The following is a 21,343-nucleotide window of genomic DNA, read 5'->3' as shown; positions in this document are numbered from 1 at the left end:
GAATCACTCAAATAATAATTCCAGTTTATCATCTTGTCCGTATATTTTAAGAAAAATATATTTAAATCTCCACAAACTACTAACTGTTTCATCTTGACTGACAGGTAGCTAAATAATGCATCTAGATTTCTCATAAGCAGCTAAAAGTTTCCCTAGAGGTGATCTGTAGACGGTAACAATTAGCAGAGAATTATTCTGCTGTAACAACTCACAAGCACATGCTTCTAAGTTCCAATCTACACAAAAACTGTTTGTTTCAATGTTGTTCACTTTGTGACCAATTGTTACATATGTTGCAACTTCTCCTTTCTCTTTTTTCACACGAAAATAATGCAAGTCTATAGTCCCAGATAATTAACGTATCCATCGTTGTGTCTAACGTGGTGTTCAGATAGGAATGGAACGTCTGTCGCTTAAGAAATATTTGAATCTACTAATATTCTAATGAAACAAATTAGCTTTACTTTGCTGGAAGCAGTTACATAGATTATCGTGCCGTTCTATTTTAATTTCCTCCCAGACAGTCTATAACCGGATTCCAACCAGCAATCACAGGTATTTTGTCTTGTGTGCTGGTATCCCCCCCCTCTCCCCACCCCCCTCCCCGTCTACTCTTCCTGTAGCAAGATGCTCAGAACTAATATTCCCCCCCCCCCCCCCCGTTCCATCCCTGTCTCATGTTCAGGTGTAGGCTATGATTTGTGTACTTCCAATTCTCAACTGCAGCAACAGGCAGAGCACAGATATGAGACTTTGTTTCACTCAAACGCTATCTTCTTCAGCTATTTGTTTACACAGCTGACACGTGTGTTAACCTAGGGCTGGTCATAGCACTGTTAAACCTCTATAAACCCCACACGAGTGTATGCTGCTGCTCCTATTTCCTCCAGGTAAATACTAAAATTATACTCTAAGTTGCTACATAGGCTGTTTCTTGCCCCTCCTATAAGTACCTGTTCTTCATCAAAATCTGTTCACAAAGCCCGTATGTTTTCTGTCGCCTGGCGAAGCTTATCATTAGGTTTCACAATGCTTGTGAGCTGACATTCTACATCTAGATGTTCCTGTGGCATTTGGCGTACATCCCTCCCACGCCTGCAACCTAGCAGCAGCACTATCTGCTTTCTGCTTTTCTACCAACCCGGCCTTGAAGTTGTTGCTACGAGTCTGCTGCCCCGCACTTTGGTCAAAAACAGATTGAAGCTCTTCAGTTTCATCCAAAAAGCCAAAGTGGCTGCCAACCGGAATTTCAAACGTGATTTGTAAGGATTTTTTCTTTTATTTATTACGTAACGCCTTCTCACAGTTACTATTGTCTGTTTCCTCGCCAGCATAATTCAGAATAAGCCATTTCTAATTCTGCCTGAAGGGCACAAATCTTTTTTCCCTGTTCCATGACTCTCTTGTCTTGACAACATAATCTACAACTCCGTGGGAGAGCCTGATCTGACATTTTGCTGACATCCGCATTACATTCAGCCCAATAAAACACCAACACACGGTTTTCATACATTTCTCCCATACTAACTAACCTACGGCAACATCGCTGTTTATCGCGCATGGCGCCACTTTTACAGTAAACCAAAAAGCACAAAGACACTACCACACATCTTCTGAAAAAAGCGAAAAGGTGAAATTTTTGTATTGATTGAGGGGCATATAATATAATAATTGTATCAAGTGATATTCCTGATTGTGAACTGAAATGCAACGATTACTAATATTATCACAGTTAAAATGTTTGTGAGATTGACAATTCTACTGAATGAACAGTAAGAGACTATTACTTTTCGAAATAGGTTATGGGTGAACTGCCGGACGTCAGTGTGGGATCCGTACCAGAACGGGCTGACGGAGGAGATAGAGAAGATCCAAAGAAGAGCGGCACGTTTCGTCACAGGGTTATTTGGTAACCGTGATTGCGTTACGGAGATGTTTAACAAACTCAAGTGGCAGACTCTGCAAGAGAGGCGCTCTGCATCGCGGTGCAACTTGCTCGCCAGGTTTCGACAGGGTGCGTTTCTGGATGAGGTATCGAATATATTGCTTCCCCCTACTTACACCTCCCGAGGAGATCACGAATGTAAAATTAGAGAGATTACAGCGCGCACGGAGGCTTTCAGCAGTCGTTCTTCCCGCGAACCATACGCGACTGGAACAGGAAAGGGAGGTAATGACAGTGGCACGTAAAGTGTCCTCCGTAACACACCGTTGTGTGGCTTGCGGAGTATAAATGTAGATGTAGATGTAGATACAGCCCACAACTGCTGCTGAAGAGCACTGCTATCGTACAAACCACGTTGAAGCATACGTACTGTACGCACAAGTAGCATCGTTTCTGAGCGTTCAGCGAGATGGTGAACTTGACACGCTCAACGTTGACGTTAAGAAGCACGCTCCCTGTGACGACTGCTTAAGGAACTACCAGCTATCACTATGCATCAGCGATTCCCTTACTCGAATCTCAATCGATTCCTTAACGATGCTGTCCCAGTAGTTTGACGTGTCTGTCAGAACCTTAATGTGGTCCTTGTTAATTTCGTCAGGCAATGTTCTGCGACTGCCTACCTGGTAAGCTGATGTAATTCAGTGTAACCTTGGTGCTCTCGGCAACGATCTTTGTCAGTATGCAATGTCTGATCTATCTACAATATGACTTACGACAATGCTAGGGTGACTGATATACCCCCGATTTCCTTAGTCCAAGGTCATCTTTCGCACTATCAAGCAGTGGACGTGTTTTGGCTGTGGAATCACACTATTTCTTTTGATTTAACTTTTGAAAGGCAAAGTCTTGGATAAATTATCAATTGTAACCCACTGTATTACACCAACCTTTGTCTTCCGATAATTGTAATCGTCCAATCCGCGAAAAATACCACACGACACTACCTTTTTCTTCCTGTTCTGGCATCGACACGATGTAGATGTTAGTGTGCTCATTGTATTTTTCAGACACTAGTAATTGGTATATAGCACTTTCATTCCGTAAAACAACAAACTTCTTAGTTCTCTTGTTTAAGTCAAACCATGTCATTAATTTCCGGTCGTTTAATTAAGTGGGAGGTGACGTGTTTGGAGACGCAACGACCGATTGCCGTAAGTGCTCTATCGTTAATTATTTTATTATTCTTAAAAGTCGATCCTGCATCTTAATTCCAAGTCTGACTATCTTTTACAAAATTATTTCATTTCCATGACTAGTAACTGCATATATTAACCGATAATGACTTCTTGCCCATAAGCTCTTTTTTATTCATTCTAGTAAACCAAGGTTACAAATTTTCTTCTTGAAAACCGCAACATTTGTGAAACATTAAGATAAGAATACGAAAGGAAACGGGACACTAGACAAAAAGAAAATATTCTATATACACTACTGGCCATTAAAATTGCTACACCAAGAAGAAATGCAGATGATAAACGGGTATTCATTGGACAAATATATTATACTAGAACTGCCATATGATTAGATTTTAACGCAATTTGGGTGCATATATCAGCACCAGTAAACCAATTCTGGTTTACGGCCTGGGCATTGAGTCAAACAGAGCTTGGATGGTGTGTACAGGTACAGTGCCCATGCAGCTTCAACACGATACCACAGTTCATCAAGAGTAGTGACTGGCGTATTGTGACGAGCCAGTTGCTCGGTACCCATTGAGCAGACGATTTCAGTTGGTGAGAGATCTGGAGAATGTGCTGGCTGTTGAAGCAGCCGAACATTTTCTGTACCTGGAAAGGCCCGTACAGGACCTGAAACATGCGGTCGTGCATTATCCTGCTGAAATGTAGGGTTTCGCAAGCATCGAATGAAGGGTAGAGCCACGGGTCGTAAGACATCTGAAATGAAAAGTCCGCTGTTCAAAGTGCCGTCAATGCGAACAAGGGTTGACCGAGAAGTGTAACCAATAGCATCCCATACCATCACGCCCGGTGATACGCCAGTGTGGCGATGATGAATACACCCTTCCAATGTGCGTTCACCGCGATGTCACCAAACACGGATGCGACTGTCATGATGCTGTAAACAGGACCTGGATTCATCCGAAAAAATGACTTTTGCCATTCGTGCACCCAGGTTCGTCGTTGACTACCCCAACGCAGGCGCTCCTGTCTGTGATGCAGCGTCAGAGGTAACCGCAGCCATGGTCTCCGAGCTGATAGTCCATGCTCCAGCAAACTTCGTGAAACGTCCCCTTAGTTAAATTATACAAGACTGGTGTATCTGAAACGTCCTCTTTGAACAATTATACACGAATGTGCTTAAACTGACACACAATATTTTTAGCGCAACGCAATCTGACTTCCAAAAATCCCTACGAAAGAATGGCCCTGACTAACATTAACCTATATGTTTCACAAATCACTTACCTCACAAAAATCTTCGTTACTCAAGCTACTGCAATACAGCGAGCGCCACTACTGCCAGCTAAATAAAAGATTCAAACTACGGAAGGCACTAACTACTGATAAGTATAGTTAGCAAATGAAAGATTTTAATAGAGAACAAACAATGTATTTACCTCACTAGTCATAATATATATATCACTTCGTGACACCAATTCTTACAAATTTCAAAATTCCGCCATCTCTCTCCCCACGTCCACCACTGCTGGCGGCTCACCTCCAACTGCGCAACGCTACGCGCTGTTAGCATCCAGCTGCCGCTGCCCAACACTACAATGGCGAGTATTACAACAATGCCAACCAGCCACAGACTGCACACGGCACAGCCAGTGATTTTCATACAGAGCGCTACGTGGCGGCGGCGTTACCAATTTAAAAAAAAACCTAAACATCCTACTTACATAGTCCCCATGCTCCCCACAAAAAAATTTACAAATTGTTTTGGGCAGTGGCCAATACAGATTTGAAAATTTTTTTCATAATTACAATAACAAAGAAATGAAATGCACACACTTATCGATACAATGTTGGTCAAAAGCTAAAATTTTCTCACAGTCCATAAAGACAGTCCTGATCATTCATCATAGTAAAATTGCAGTGTTTTTCTCAAAGTCTGAGTAGTAAAAGAAAATGCACTTGGAAGTAGTGGATTTCTAAGCAGTCTTGAAGAAGTAGTGTTGTCCTTCCAACGGACAGACAGTGCTGACTCTTGACATGCAGACAGATAATGGACCACAGCAGAGTCAGTCAACGTTGAAGACTATCGGTAGGTAGGTCATCACAGAGCAGACCCACTGTAGTCCTGGTAGAGATTACTATTGGTGGGCCACCAGAGGTGCAGACCCACTGCAGTCCTTGTAGAAATAATGGTATTGGTGGGTCATCAAAGGTGTAGACCCACTGTAGTCCTTGTAGAGATGGCCAGCAGCCATCTGTTTGACTGTGCAGGCTCACAATCACCATTGAAGAGTCTTGCGGATAATATAGCAAGTCCATAACTACCACTTGTGCACTCAGAAAAATTGTTTTTTGAAATGTCCTTAGAACCAGCAATGCTGTTATCCAGTCCCTTACTGAGTTATTAACACACGTGCAAACACTATCAGTCCCTACTTCTCACATATTGTCCATATACTATGACCAACAGAAACGTGTGCAGTGAAATGTAATTTACAAGTTACTTAATTTGATGAACTGGTGTCAATTACAATTTTATAACATAAGAATGCAATAACAAAGGTACAAAATACATCTTTAAAGAACATAACAATACAGATAACATTTGCAGTAGTATAGGCTTTACAAAAGAATCGAAATAGCAAATACATCAGTGTTACAAAAATTACGACATAAGTACATACATAAAAGATCAGAATAACTTTTGAAACATCAACTTCACACATGAACATTAAAACAAAACACAACAAATAATGTCTGAACATATTTACAAAGAAAATAACATAGTATTTGAAAAATTCTACAACATAAATCTTATTAGCTAAACACATAAAGACAGGAAAAAGACAAATACACAAGGATACATAAACGCATAGAGGGATAATACGAAAGGAAAGGACAGGTTTTGTTTTACTGCAGTATTTTGCGTAGAGATCTCCCTTAGTTCATCATTATTCCCAAAAGGTCCTATCTAAACCTGCTTTCTGTATTCTGTTCACATCCTCTTTCAAAAATAGTTTTTCTCCACTGTACACTACTTTTTTGGCCAAACCATTTCCTTATAGCTTCTCAATGCTTTTCTTCCAATTCATCATAGTTAGTTTCTTATATAGTCTACCCCCTCTTAAGCTAACTTAAAGATACTGAGCTCAGATGCTAAACTAAGGGACGAGGCAATGCAGCAGCACAAAACAATAACTACAAACAGCAATGTCAAAAAATGCAAGTAAGCAAAGCAAGCAGCAACAAATGTAATAACTTATACCTAAACATGACAAAGCTGAAGCAGAAAAAATATTACAGTAAAAATGTGTAATACCTATGTCACACCTTAACACTAGAGTGATGCATCACTAGAACATACGCTAGCAGATAAGTTACCAAATCGTAAAAAAATTATTTTTGTAAGTCCTGTGAAGGGAAATTTCTATTTGTGCTCTCTTTTCTAAGGAAGTACATCATAAAATGATTCTTTACTGGGTCTGTAGACAGAAAGTAGTTATATTAGTACATGTATTAAATTTTAATTTAAACAATGCTGCGTTGCAACAAGAAACTAGATATTAAACAAAATAGGCAAAGAAAGGCGTGAAACGTCATTCGCTTAGCCATAAGGCATTTCATAATGCAGTAAACAATCTTCCAGCTAGCAAGACAATAGACATGAAACGTTTCTCATCATTTCATTTCAGTAAATATCATAAATTAAGAACTCTACAGTGTAATCATGTTTTCAAGTTCGAGGGTGTCGTATTTACGATGCTTTCTACAAAGGAATGTCAATAGCGAGGATAATGGCCTCTTTTTTTTTCTCCACCTGTGCCTCTGACAGGCACACACTAATGGCTTTTTTTTCAGGCGCCTGTCCCGCAGCTGGGTGCCCACGACGCATTACGTGCAGGTGGTCACTTACCTTTCTTACTGAAAAATTTACGACATCAGTTTCCGCTACAGTGACAGTCACATATAAAAATATTTTCACAGGTTGAGAATTTTCGTTACAAATCTGTAGAAACAAAATCCTTTAAATATAATAGTGTCCAAAAAATTTTCATCGGCATTGTAATACATTCACACATTTACATACATTTCATAACTCTTAAAGTATGATTCTTGGTTTCCAACAACCTTTTGCACAAACCAGAGTCCCTAACCACTACTCATTATTCCTTGCTTTATTACACATATACATAATTGTCGACACTTCTTCAATATTTAATGATAAGAAATACATAGGATAATCAAATTCCTCACATAGCATCAGCCTATTGATCATAAACATACCACAACAGCGTAATACACATCGTCATCATAACATCAAAAAAACCTCAGCCAAATCTCAAAATCGTCGTGGCTTCCTATTTCAAAACCTAAAAAAAAATCTGTGCTCATGTCAAAAGTGTCATCTACCTCAAACGTACTTTAAAAATCATGACCCCATACCAAATACATCATTCAAAGCTCTCATAGTATCACAATGGTTCTGAAAAAATATGAACAGTTCACAAAGTACAGACAAAATACAACTTCGTAAGTGTGAAGTTACCCAATGGTGTAATTACGTAAACATCTGTCACTAATGTAGTAAAGTAAATGTTTGTCTCTCTCAGTTAAATGATCAGATAGCTGTGTAATTTATGTGTTAGAGAAATATGGTACCGATGTGTAAAGTTGTATAAACAAATACCATATTAGCTAGGGCTCCTTGTGCTTGCCAAACACATGGTACACAAAGTAAGCGTGTACCCCCCTGAGGAATAATGTAATTATATCCTCAGGTGTTACAGATTACAGCAATGGAATGAAATATATCACGGAAAACTTTCTTTGTAATTCAAATATGTTGAAAAATAAATAGTTTAATGCGTGTCCTGTAGCGCTAAATGTGCGTCTTGCTGTAAGACAATCTCTGTGGAAGTGTCGTAGTTATTGTCCTCCGAAAGCTAAGTTCTGCAGAAGTCAATGTACTTACCTCATGATAAACGAAATTGAAATGCTTTGCGTATAGATATCTTAGTTATTACGCTTATTGCCGTGATGAAGTAAGTACTGTACTGTACGTATTGTTGTGCTACAGAAAAGGCTGTCTCATTGTAGCTGTACCACAAACGTTACTACTAAAACATGTTTTACTTTCCAGAATAATTCAGAAAAACTGTGCACATATAAAACAGATACACCGCAAAAGCAACAATGTAAATCGTGTCACATGTTAGTAGCGTCGTGATATAATCGTGTAGTTATCAGAGAAACCAAATGCAAAGTCATCTTTAATCTCACCGAATGTACTTCAAATAAAGAATGTATTTTCAAGTAAACCAAAATGTTGCATTAAAATCTCATTAGCAGTACTGGTAAATGTTCTAAGTATGTAAGCCTTATAGTCGTTACGTAATCGTGCAACTAACAAGCAATAATGTACACACACAATAACACTGTGACGTCTGTTCACTATAACAATGCACTCGTAAATACTGTCTAAATAAGTTCTCTAAGTTCTAGACTGGATAGTTAACTTTAAAACATTGTTGCATGTTAACAGTTTCTCAGTGTGACAAAGCATACTAGAAATGTGAAGTGAAAAATTTTATGGCAAAGACAAAGTTAAAAAGCAGATTATCTTTCAATAAACGGTTTTACATGTGAAATGTGGTGTAAACCTTTACTCTTCCTAGTACGCAGAGTTTCAACTTCAACGCAATTATCATGTGGTATACGTCGGTAAAGAATACTGGAATTTTTCTCAAGGTTAGCGCCTATGTTATTTTTCTCTGAGCCAGCCGGCGCACGCGTCTGCCTGCGGTGCGGGTCATTCTCTTTCTCTTTGTTGGCGCGCGCCGTTTTTGGGATTAGGAGACCTAACTTCTACAAAGTGACCTTGACGAGAAGGCCCTGACCTGTTTGAAGCTCGCCAGTTCTGATGGAATTCAGCTCTGTCGTTTTGTCGGTAGTTTACATAGTTTCTTGTTTGTCGGTCATGTGGTGAAGAATTTCTCCCGGAATCGTAACTGAGCGCTGAACTGTTGCGTCTGAAGTTATTCTGTCTCCCTTGATAGTAATTATTTTGGTTCCCATATTGTCTGTTTCTCTGAGTGTCTCTGTGATATTCATTACCGCAGAGAGGTGATCTTTCCTTGTAATAATTACTACTCTGCCAACGGTTGTCATACGGGTGGTGTCTGTTTTGGTCACGATTTACGTTGTACGAATAGCCTTGTGGTGTATTATTTCTGTCATCGCGGAATTGTGACAGGTGTGACCTGTAATTGTTGTGCTCCTGTTTTCGCATTCCGCGATTGTCAGTGTCAATTTCCAGTTCTTGTAACAGTCCCTGAAAAGCTTCAATGTCGTCTTTGTATCGTCCTGCTAAAATAATCTGTCGTAAATGTTCAGGTAATTTGATTAAGCAAATGCGGATGAGATCTGAGGGGCTGTATGGGTTTGAAAGATACTGATTCTTATGTAACATGCCTTCAAAATATTTGACAAGACTGGAAAATTCAGATTGTTCGAAATGTTTCATCATTATGATGCTATGTTTTACTCGGTCTTGTGTAGCTTGGGACCAATATGCTGAGAGGAAGGCATGGTAAAATTCTCCTTCACTGTGACAATCGTGAATGACCGATCGCATTCTTACAGCTGGTTCATTCTCTAAGTAGCCACACATCAATTCTAATCTGTGCTCTAATGACCAGTTGGGAGGAAAACAATGAGAGAATTGATGGAGCCACGCTTGTGGATGAATGTCGTTGCCAGAATTCTTAAATGTTTTGAATTTACGTGTAGTAATGAACAGCTTATAGTCAAAATCATCGTGTCGGCGGGTCGCATATCGGTCATTGTTACGTCGTTTCGGCGGTTCCATCTCAAAATTCGGTGTACTTTGCCAATTTCTTTCATAATCTCCAAAGTGCCCTGTGTTGTTATTTTGTGGCAGTTCCGTATTTTTATGTCCTTCTTCCCGTATTGGAGTGCGAGTGTCCTCTGAAATACGTAATTCTTACCTGTGTCAGCTGATCTTGTACTTCCCGGATTTCTCTTTGGTGTTGCGTATTAATTTGATTCTGATTTTGTTTGAATTTCCTAATTTGTTCGAACTGTTCTGTGTCATTAAAGACTACCGGTTTTGTGTCATTCAGATTATCATCTACCTTCGTAGAACAATTATTTAGCTGATCCGAAAGTTCAACTACTTTCTCTGATAATGAACTAATCTCCTCCATGCGTCTTTCTGAACCAATTTTCAGAGTATCTACTGTGTCCTTTATGTTTTCTTGAGTTTTTTCAAGTTGCGTAACCGAATCGGTAGATGCAACTGAGTCAATTTTAGCTTGCAAGGTCTCATGATTTGCATGAACAATTGTTTGCAGTTCTTTTATGGCTGCTTCGTGATTCTGTAATGCATTTTCATGCCGCGAAAAAATAGGTTGGAAATGATCACAAATTTGTGTTTTTACGTCATTACAGACTTTTTGACATTTCGATTCGATTTTATGTAATTCAGTAGTTAAATCTTCACGTGTTTGTTCAAGCGTATGTTCCACTGAGTCTAACTTTTGAAGCTTTTGCTCCATTGCGTCTAACTTTTGCTGTGTTTGTCTCTGATTTTGTTCCATTGTGTCTAACTTTTGAAGATTTTGTTCCATTGTGTCTAACATTAGAAGCTTTTGCTGTGTTTGTCTCTGATTTTGTTCCATTGTGTCTAACTTTTGAAGATTTTGTTCCATTGTGCCTAACTTTTGAAGCTTTTGTCCCATTTGTTGCATTAATTGCAATAACAATGCACTGGTGTCTGAAACATGTTCCATAGTGCTATTTGGCAATGCATTTGAACCGGCAATATTCGCAGTTTGAAAAACAGAAAATGTGTCTTGACTTATTTGAGAAAGCGGGGAGGACGCAAAACCTGAATCTACAGTATTTGCAAGAATGTGTCCTGTCATTTCGGAATCCTGAGGCGAGCTGTTGCCGACTGATCGATCGATAATTGTTCCCTGTTCACTACTTATTTCACTGTCTACACCATTGTTTGCAGCCCGCTTCATTTCCCTATGTACAATTACCAAATTACTACTTTGAACATTAGTTAATTCATTACTCGGTGGCGCTAACACACTGCTTTCGTCTTCACTGTCATTTCTCAGTTTACTTTGGAGCCTAGTATTACGTTTTTCACACGCCATTATTGTCACAATATTTCACACGACAACACAGAAAAAAAAAAAAATAATTTGAAGAGCAAAAATAAGAGAATACATTAACATAGAAAATAATATCTACTTAATTGCAAGCGCAGCTGCGAAATACTTGGTGCAACTCTATATGCATGCTACAACTGTTGTACTGTACAACAATGAAAGACTACAACTACAAAGGAGATTCTCTCTACAATTACGCGCTAGCAATAAACAAAATCTACTTTAATTACACAAACTACAAGAAAAAATCTGAAGATTCCAGTGAGGTATCCTTGGCTAAGGGTCGACATATGAAACGTCCCCTTAGAAAAATTATACAAGACTGGTGTATCTGAAACGTCCTCTTTGAACAATTATACACGAATGTGCTTAAACTGACACACAATAGTTTTAGCGCAACGCAATCTGACTTCCAAAAATCCCTACGAAAGAATGGCCCTGACTAACATTAACCTATACGTTTCACAAATCACTTACCTCACAAAAATCTTCGTTACTCAAGCTACTGCAATACAGCGAGCGCCACTACTGCCAGCTAAATAAAAGATTCAAACTACGGAAGGCACTAACTACTGATAAGTATAGTTAGCAAATGAAAGACTTTAATAGAGAACAAACAATGTATTTACCTCACTAGTCATAATATATATATCACTTCGTGACACCAATTCTTACAAATTTCAAAACTCCGCCATCTCTCTCCCCACGTCCACCACTGCTGGCGGTTCACCTCCAACAGCACAACGCTACGCGCTGTTAGCATCCAGCTGCCGCTGCCCAACACTACAATGGCGAGTATTACAGCAATGCCAACCAGCCACAGACTGCACACGGCACAGCCAGTGATTTTCATACAGAGTGCTACGTGGCGGCGGCGTTACCAATTAAAAAAAAACCTAAACATCCTACTTACAGTCGTCGAACTGTTCGTGCAGATGGGCTGTTGTCTTGCAAACGTCCCCATCTGTTGACTCAGGGATCGAGACGTGGCTGCACGATCCGTGACAGCCATGCGGATAAGTTGCCTGTCATCTGAACTGCTAGTGATAGGAGGCCGCTGGGATCCAGCACGGCGTTCCGTATTACCCTCCTGAACCCAATGATTCCATATTCTGCTAACAGTCATTGCATCTTGACCAACGCGAGCAGCAATGACGCGATACGATAAACCGCAGTCGCGATAGGCTACAATCCGACCTTTGTCAAAGTCGGAAACGTGATGGCACGCACTTCTCGTACTTAACACGAGGCATCACAAGAACGTTTCACCAGACAACGCCGGTCAACTGCTGTTTGTGTGTGAGAAATCGGTTGGAAACTTTCCTCGTGTCAGCACATCGTATGTGTTGCCACCGGCGTCAACCTTGTGTGAATGCTCTGAAAAACTAATCATTTGCATATCACAGCATCCTCTTCCTGTCGGTTAAATTTCGTGTCTGTAGCACGTCATCTTAGTGGTGTAGCGATTTTAATGGCTAGTAGTATATATGACTGCATCGCTTTGCTTAAATAAATAAAAACTAAAGTTTATACTGGTAAAACAGCATCATATGATTAATCACTGTGTTTCCAAGAACTGATGACTGAGAAATTGTTAGAATGATTTCTAACAAATAACACTAATGCAGACAGCAAATTCGGTAGACCACTTAGCTACTAACTTTGTACTTATCAGAAGACCTAATATCTTTCAAATGCTTTCAACACGTTAATAGCAGGCTGTAGAAATTCTTGCAGGCAAGTCCTTGATAATGAGTCTTAACTATTACAAACGCTTCAATAGGTTCAGTGGCAACGAGGTTTTTCTCATCAATTCAAAGACAATTCGCAATTGAAAATACATTTTGCACAATAGTATTTGTGCCTGGTACAGAAAGAGCGAATCTCAGAAGCGTTTCTAGATTTTTACATGACGTATCTCCACTTTTAAGTGTATGGAACACATCACACAACTTTTATCTGTTTCCAAATGAGCTTCTTCCTATTCTTCAAGTTTCTTGGATACAATGTTGTTTATGCATTATATCTCGTCAAACAATGCAACATCAACTATCTAAAATGTTGAACCTGAATCTACTGTTTTAAGAATTTTCTGACAATTCAAAAGCTCAGCCCAAGGAATAGAATTTTTCAGTGTTATACAGTCAAATGATTTCAGAGCTTGAAATGAAGAAGTCCACTTCTCTAAATTAGTCACAAAAATGTAATAAAATAAACTGTCAATTGTTTTGTATTTCGACTGAGTGAAAATTACTTCCTTTTCCAAGTTAATTAAAAATGAAAATAATTACTGAAGTTTGAAATTTTCTAAACTTCCTCTTACTGATTTTTTTTCATTAAGTAACTAACTCTTCAGTTGATTTCGTAATTGAAATCGTGGTTTTTTCCAGCTTTTGGGTTGATTTTGAAAAATTATCAATTGGGTTTGTGTGAAATGAAGCCAAATAAGTGAAAGTGAGTTTCCAGGAAACTGTTTCAGCAATGTAGGACACGTATCTGAGACAGAAAATAAGGTTTCAATGGTTCATATATATGAATAAGTCTCATAACTTATGGCAACAATGACATCTAGCTTTAATACTACCTATATTCGGTATCAACAGAATTGCAGTATGGTTTCAGTACCACCAAGTACACAGTGTAAATGTGAAAAGACTGATAAAATTTTCACTACTGTTTCTATGTCAATGGGAAGAATGCTTGCACTTGTTGGAACGCCATTGTGTACACATATGCTGCATAACTGATGCATTGAATGTTCAGCTTCAGAACACGTTCAGTTTGGAATGAACATCATTTCTTCCTGCCCTGTTGTGCCCACCAAAGTTGGTATACTGTTATCTGCACAAAATGCGTCAATGTTGTCAACTATATTTTGCTTTTTCAAAACGTACAGAATATAGCTAGCTAATAATTCTGCCGTTTCTCCACCCATATTCTGAAGACAGATTACTTTGCTCTGAACACCTATGGCAGGAATGAAAAACCTAGCTAGAGTCGGCGCTAGCTGAAAGCTTCTGTGAATTGATGCGTCAACCATCACGGACACATACTTAGCATCTTTAAGTTCTGACTGAACTTCATGCATTCACTCAAAATCAAATCGGAGTTTGTCCTAGAACATGTGAATTTCTTGTCAAATAGGTCTCTGAGAAGAAGAACCGTGCAGACCACTGGACGTAAAGAATTATTGTGTTTTGCGGTATGGAACGCAAACAGCCCTTCTTTCGCAGTGATACGTTTATCTCCCTCTGTTTATAGTTCATTCGTGCTTACAGGAGAAGTTATGGTGGTAGAAGTTTTCGCAGAAACTCCCAACAGATGCTTTTTTCCTTTATGTGCTGCATTATATCGGCACGTCTTCCATGGAAAAACTGAACGACGTAACGTACAATCTACAAACGTTCTCTGGTTTTCTTCAAGTAGGGGAACTCTTCTTTCATGATTTTCGAGAAAGAACACTTTCTTTCCCCCATACACGAGTTAGATCCGGGTACGGCAAACAGACAATGGACCGCAGTAAAGAAAGCTTGCTTAACCCACTGTTGAAATTGCCGCCTAATTCACATTGTTGTCTGTAACAGTCGTAGGACATCGTGTCCACTGCAAATTTATGTCTTGTAACAGTGAACAGCTAATTCGTAACTTCAAACACAGTTGAACATTGACAGCCCCTTACCGTTCTTTAATGAAAACTTGTTAATTCATCTGTCATTCCTGCAGTAGGAAATAATCGATACGAATCGTGAAGCTGACGCGTAAGTTATTGGCAGTGAGTATGATGTCGGAAAATCTTCTGTTCACGCCTCTCGTCATCCCATGACCAAAATAATGGTTCTTTAGTCCAGTTTCATGTTCAGGACAAAGCAAGACTCAACTGGCGTTAAAAAACTATGTCTGTGACACAAAATTAACGGAAAAATAAACAAAAACACAAACTTAAGCATAAAAGGTAAGGTTACTTCAGACTACGAAGAAACAGTACATTTAGTGCCCCGTTAAATATTTTGCAGGACAACGGGACACAGAACGAGAAAAAAGACAGCCCTCTTAAAAACGGGGCGTCTTGTCAACCTCTATTAAAGTCAAAGAATATAATTTCCTCTCTGCTGGATCTGAAGCATTTTATCTGTCAAAAATGGTATTCTATACAGACGAAATCACCGCTTGTCACCAGAAAAAAATCCACTCTAAGGTGCATTATGAGTATCACTCCCCGCAGACATCAGCAATATTGCAAAGCAACTTTTTATGAAACGTAAGTAAGCTATGTTAATTGTAACATCAAAAGGTACCCCTGACAATGGGGTGCTAGCCGAAACAAGGTGTGCAAGAGTGATGAGAGAGGGAATGATGTTCTGAGAACAATGTACATGTTCGGGGAGAGGAAGAGAATGTTGCACCCCGCTTATGGTGACAATGTACAGGAGGTGGAGCGGCCAGGACTTATGAGTGGGCGTCCAAGGCTGTCATTAAATGACAGGGCAGGACATTAAGTCAAAAACAAAACAAAAAGAAACAGAATATATCTCAATGTACGTGACACAAGGGGCGCGCCTAGGGAGAAAGTTACCAGTCTAGGAGCTATAAGAAGCTAAATAAAGCGGGTAGCGGGAGGGGAGGAGGTTCATGTTAATTTCTGTTGCTGCTCAGTCACGAGGCGCAGAGCCAGAGATTCTGCCTCCCAAGAAAGAAATCTTTCCTCGTCCAGGTCCGGATCACAGGAGAGGGAACGAACTGTGTTCTGCTTTGCAGAACCATCAGAGCCCACACACGTTTCCTGCCTCCCACGCAGGCTGTTGGCTAAAACCGAAGGCCTGGATTCCTTAGCACATTGAGTGGAGGGCTGATGGCGTCTCTTCTCAGCAAATTTAACCGGACAGAACTGCTTCGTTCTGAAAGGTAGGAAACTTGTGTCTCGTAGGCACAGGTGAAGCTGCTCTGGAGAAAACTTGTATAGATTTGACTGCAACCTTCAAAATAAAATTTTAAACCAACTCCCTAAAATATCCCTTGATTGGCTGACACACTATACAACAAACTTGTAGTGAAAAAATACTACCAGTATAAGCTAAATAAAATATTTTGCAGCTAAGTGGGAATCAGTTTATATAGAAGTGGAATATAATTTCAGTTAAAGTAAAGGTAATCAGCATTTACAAAACTTTCTGTTACAAATGATAGTAATTGCCCTTCCTTCTCCATTTAAACAAAAGGAACAATTCAGCATACCCAAACTGTAATAACGTATTATTTAGTGAAAATATATCTTTCGGTGAGTTGGGCAGATAACGTAAGATGGCAGGTGGACGTGAAAACACGAGAATGTCAACATTAAGCAGATATTCGACGAATGAAAGTTTTAGTTAGCAGAAGACATGAAATAAATTAAAACCGAAAAGCACGAATTTTTAACAACAACATCGGAAACTGTTAGGAAACCACACTCTAAAAAAAGAAAACGAGCCACCACGAAGTAATTAACACTGGGGTTCCCAACAAAATTTCCTCGAGGACCCCCTCATTGAGCATAATTGTTACCTTACCATATCACAGTATCAAGTACCTAAAAAAGCCAAATGAAGAGTCTTTTATACGTTTTCTATTTTTGGTACTTAGAAAAAACATTGACATATTCATTATTGAAAAAATATTGAGCTTAAAACTGCTCATGCAGGAAGCGGCCAAAACAAAAAAATCTGTTATATATTTAATATATTTTTTGTTCTAATAGCATCTGGCACAGCAAGCGGACCCCTGGGGTTCTGCGGACCACCTGTTGGGAACCACTGAATTAACCGAACTGGACGGAAATCGGTAGATACGATGTACGGGTAGAGACAAACAAATGATTACAATTTCAGAAAGACTGGATGATTTATTCAAGAGAAAGAGCTTCAAAACTGACCGAATCAGTAATGCTTTGGTCCATCTCTGGCCCTTATAAATGCAATTATTCTGCTTAGCATTGACAGAGAGAGTCTTGAGATTGATAGAATCTTGGGGGCTATCTTGCCAAATTCTTTCCAGTTAGTGCATTACATCTTCAAAATCTGTAGCTGGTTGGAGACCACTGCCCACAATACTTCTGACATTCTCAATGAGGTAGCGATCTGACAATCTTGCTAGCCAAGGTACAGTTTAGCTATCACGAAGACAAACAGTAGGAACTCCTGCCGTTTGTGGGCACACATTATCGTGCGGAAATGTAAGCCCAGGACAGCTTGCCACGAAGGGGAACAAAACGGGGCTTCTAATATCGTCAATGTGACGCTGTGCTGTGAGGGTGCCGCACACGACAAACAAAACGGTCCTGCAAGGAAAAAAATGACATCAGCACTCCTGGTTGTTGGGGCATATGGCGGGCGACAGTCAGTTTGGTATCCCATCGCTGTCCGAGATGTCTCCAGTCATGGCTTCGCTGGTCATCAGGGCTCATTTTGATGCGGTGCTCATCACAATTCTACTCCAGTCAGTGAGATTCCAGAAGGAAGACATCATGATATTGTACGACCCGTTTTGTTACCCTTCATACAAAGACATCGCCGGCACGGTAGATCAGCGTGTTCGGTCAGACGGGTAGCTGCCCTCTGTAATAAAAAAAACTGAGTTAATGGGTCAACGACGAACTGAAACGGGTGTCTTGCGACGAACAAAATGAGAATTAAAATAAAAAAATTAAAAAAACACATCCTGGGCTCACAGTGGAGCAAAGTAATGCCCGTCCACACACACACGGCGAGAGTTTCTACCGCTTGTTTTCGTATTTGCCGAACATAACCTTGGCCAGCAATGTCTCCAAGTCTCTGCCCAATTGACAATGTTTGAGCGTTAGGACCTTGAACTAGCTCGCGATTTTGACAATCTAATGCGCGAGTTGGACAGAATTTGGCATGATATCCCTCAGGAGGAGATCCAAACACTATGTCAATCAATGTCAAAACGAGTAACTGTTTGAATAAAGGCCAGAATAAATCATTGAATAAATCATTGAGTTTTTCAGAAATTCTAATCGTTTGTTTCTCTGCACGTGTCCATCGTCTCTCCCTATTTCAGTCTCGTTCGGATGATTCCTTCATGGTGCGCTTTTGTGTGTGTGTAGGAAAAGCACTCCAATATATCCAAAAATTCGTATGGACTAGGTGGTGGTTAATTTTTAACAACAGTATTAGACAGACACTACCATTAAATTATGAAAGTCCATGTCCCTAACAAAATGTAGCATTCCTTCAACCACTGGTGCTGCCAGCTGTTGAAGACTGCTACATGCCAACTGTGCTCTGTTGTCCAATACTTTCAATCACCATCGCCGTATATGTTAGTTGCTTCTACTGAAAGGTGGAATGAGATAGCAAAATGCCACTGGCACACAGCAAGCTACTGTGCTTCAGTCACATATAACTTGATTTCATTTTCGCTCTTTCATTACTGACTGCGCTGTCCTCACTTCATGGAAGAGACTAAATAAACTGAAATGCGTCTTCCTTACAATAAAACCTTTAAAAATATCAGGATAAGTGTCATATAGGTAGGATCTCACCAATCACACCGTGCTCCTCAGACTTAGTACAGTGTCCCATCCAGTAATTGCCGGTAGTGGTGTTCACTTTCATAAATCTGGAACATTGTCACTTACAGATCACACGAACACAGAGGCGTCTACGAAGATGACGACGAATATGGTGCTGTGCCAGCGCATCCAGCTGATGCACGTGGAGGGCAGTGAGTGGTTTGACATCGGCTACAACTTCCTGGTGGGCATGGACGGCTGCGTGTACGAGGGCCGCGGTTGGGGCCTGGTGGGCTGGCACACCTACGGCTACAACTCGAGCAGCCTGGGCGTCGCCTTCATCGGCTGTTTCAAGCAGCACGTGCCCACGCCGGAGGCTGTCGCCGCCTTCCACCAGCTGGTGGAGCTCGGCGTGCGCGAGGGACACCTCACCCCAGACTGCCGCGTCATGGGGAACTGCCAGTGCGTACCCTGCGACAGCCCGGGCAGGGCCTTCTTCGAGCTCATCCAGACCTGGCCGCGCTGGGTTGAAACGCCACCACCTCCGCCGTGTGATTCTGCCACGTATGTGCGACCAGTCTAGTTATCATATTTAACTCCCTCCTGCAACGGTCAAGTTTATTGTCTTGTAAGTGAGGAAAGATCGTAGGTTGTGAATTTCTAAAGTATATGGTGATGTCCACCCTACATTTACAGTCATTCTGAAAAATCCTCATGCCCCTTCGTCAGAACAGTCTACATCTGCATGGATACTCTGCAAACCACATTTAAGGGCCTAGCAGAGGCTTCATCGAACCACCTTCACAATTCTCTATTATACCAATCTCGCATAGCGCGCGGAAAGAATGAACACCTATATCTTTCCGTACGAGCTCAGATTTCCCTTATTTTTTCTTGGTGATCGTTCCTCCCTATGTAGGCCGGTGTCAGCAAAATATTTTCGCATTCGGAGGAGGAAGTTGGAGATTGGAATGGCGTGAGAAGATTCCGTCGCAACGAAAAACGCCTTTATTTTAATGATTTCCAGCCCAAATCCTGTAGCACTTCTGTGACACTCTCTCCCATATATCGCGATAATACAAAATGTGCTGCCCTTCTTTGAACTTTTTCGATGTGCTCCATCAGTCCTATCTGGTAAATATCCCACACCGCGCATCAGCACTCTAAAAAAGGCCGGACAAGTGTAGTGTAGGCAGTCTCCTTAGTAGGTCTGTTACATTATATAAGTGTCCTGCCAATAAACGCAGTCTGTGGTTAGCCTTCCGCACAACATTTTCTATGTGTTCCTTCCAGTTCAATTTGTTCCTTATTGTAATTCCTAGGTACTGAATTGACGACTTTTAGATTAGACTGATTTATTGTGTAACCGAAGTTTAATGAGTTCCTTTTACCACTCTTGTGGACGATCTCAGACATTTCGTTATTTAGGGTCAACTGCCACTTTTCGTACCATTCCGATATCTTTTCTAAACCGTTTTTCAGATTGTTTTGGTCTTCTGATGAGTTTGTTAGTCGCTAAACGACAGCGTCACCTGCAAACAACCGAAGAGGGCTGCTCAGATTGTCTCCAAAATTGTTAATGTAGATAAGAAACAGCAAAGGGCCTATGACACTAACTTGGGGAAAGCCAGAAATCACTTCTGTTTTACTGGATGGCTTTCCGTCAATTACTACGAACTGTGACCTCTCTGACAGGCAATCACAAATCCAGTTACATAACTGAGACGATATTCCATGTGCACGCAATTTCACTACGAGCCGCTTCTGTGGTACAGTGTCAAAAGCCTTCCGGAAATCAAAAAATACGGAATCGATCTGAAATCCCTTGTCAATAGCACTCAACACTTCATCTGAATAAAGAGATAGTTGTGTTTCACAGGAACGATGTTTTCTAAACCCACGTTGACTGTGTGTCAATAGACGTTTTCCTCGAGGTAATTCATAATGTTCGAACGCAATATATGTTCTAAAATCCTGTTGCATATCGACATTAACGATATTGGTCTGTAATTTAGTGGATTACTCCTAGTACCTTTCTTGAATTTTGGTGTGACCTGTGCAACTTTCCAGTCTTTGGGTACGGATCTTTCGTCGAGCGAACGGTTGTATATGATTGTTAAGTATGGAGCTAATGCATCAGCATACTCTGAAAGGAACCTAATTGGTATACAGTCTGGATCAGAAGACTTGCTTTTATTAAGTGATTTAAGTTGCTTCACTAATCCGAGGATATTTACTTCCACGTTACTCATGTTGACAGCTGTTCTCGATCCGAATTCTGGAATATTTACTTCGTCTTCTTTTGTATACTAAATTAGTTACGTATAAAATCTATGCATGCAGAGGATCTGTATGTGCACCATCGTGCCTGACTTAAAGATAGATTTATCTCCATGTCCTTTTGGATATCTTGAGGGGCAGATCGGAAGTTATGCTTTAAAAGGCTACCATATCTCACTTGCGTAATTCTTCATTAGTCCTATACCGAAATTGAGTCATAAGGAATTTGGTTATCCTCCATAATGAGATATGTCATGTGGTAGGG

At 40.3% G+C, this 21,343-nt stretch overlaps 1 protein-coding gene across 1 annotated transcript in view; it reads left to right on the top strand.

Annotated features, from left to right (window-relative positions):
* Positions 1-21,343, top strand: part of LOC126267342 (uncharacterized) — a 160,140-nt gene that overhangs the window by 89,453 nt on the left and 49,344 nt on the right. Inside the window, exon 3 of the mRNA XM_049972464.1 lies at positions 18,927-19,362. Within this exon, the coding sequence (XP_049828421.1) occupies positions 18,927-19,362 (436 nt within the window). The remainder of the gene's footprint in view (positions 1-18,926; positions 19,363-21,343) is intronic.

This window comes from Schistocerca gregaria, chromosome 4, assembly GCF_023897955.1.
Source record: "Schistocerca gregaria isolate iqSchGreg1 chromosome 4, iqSchGreg1.2, whole genome shotgun sequence".
In the NCBI taxonomy this organism is placed as follows: domain Eukaryota; kingdom Metazoa; phylum Arthropoda; class Insecta; order Orthoptera; family Acrididae; genus Schistocerca; species Schistocerca gregaria.
Note: the sequence above shows the minus strand (reverse complement) of the source record. Positions and strands in the feature narration are given on the sequence as shown.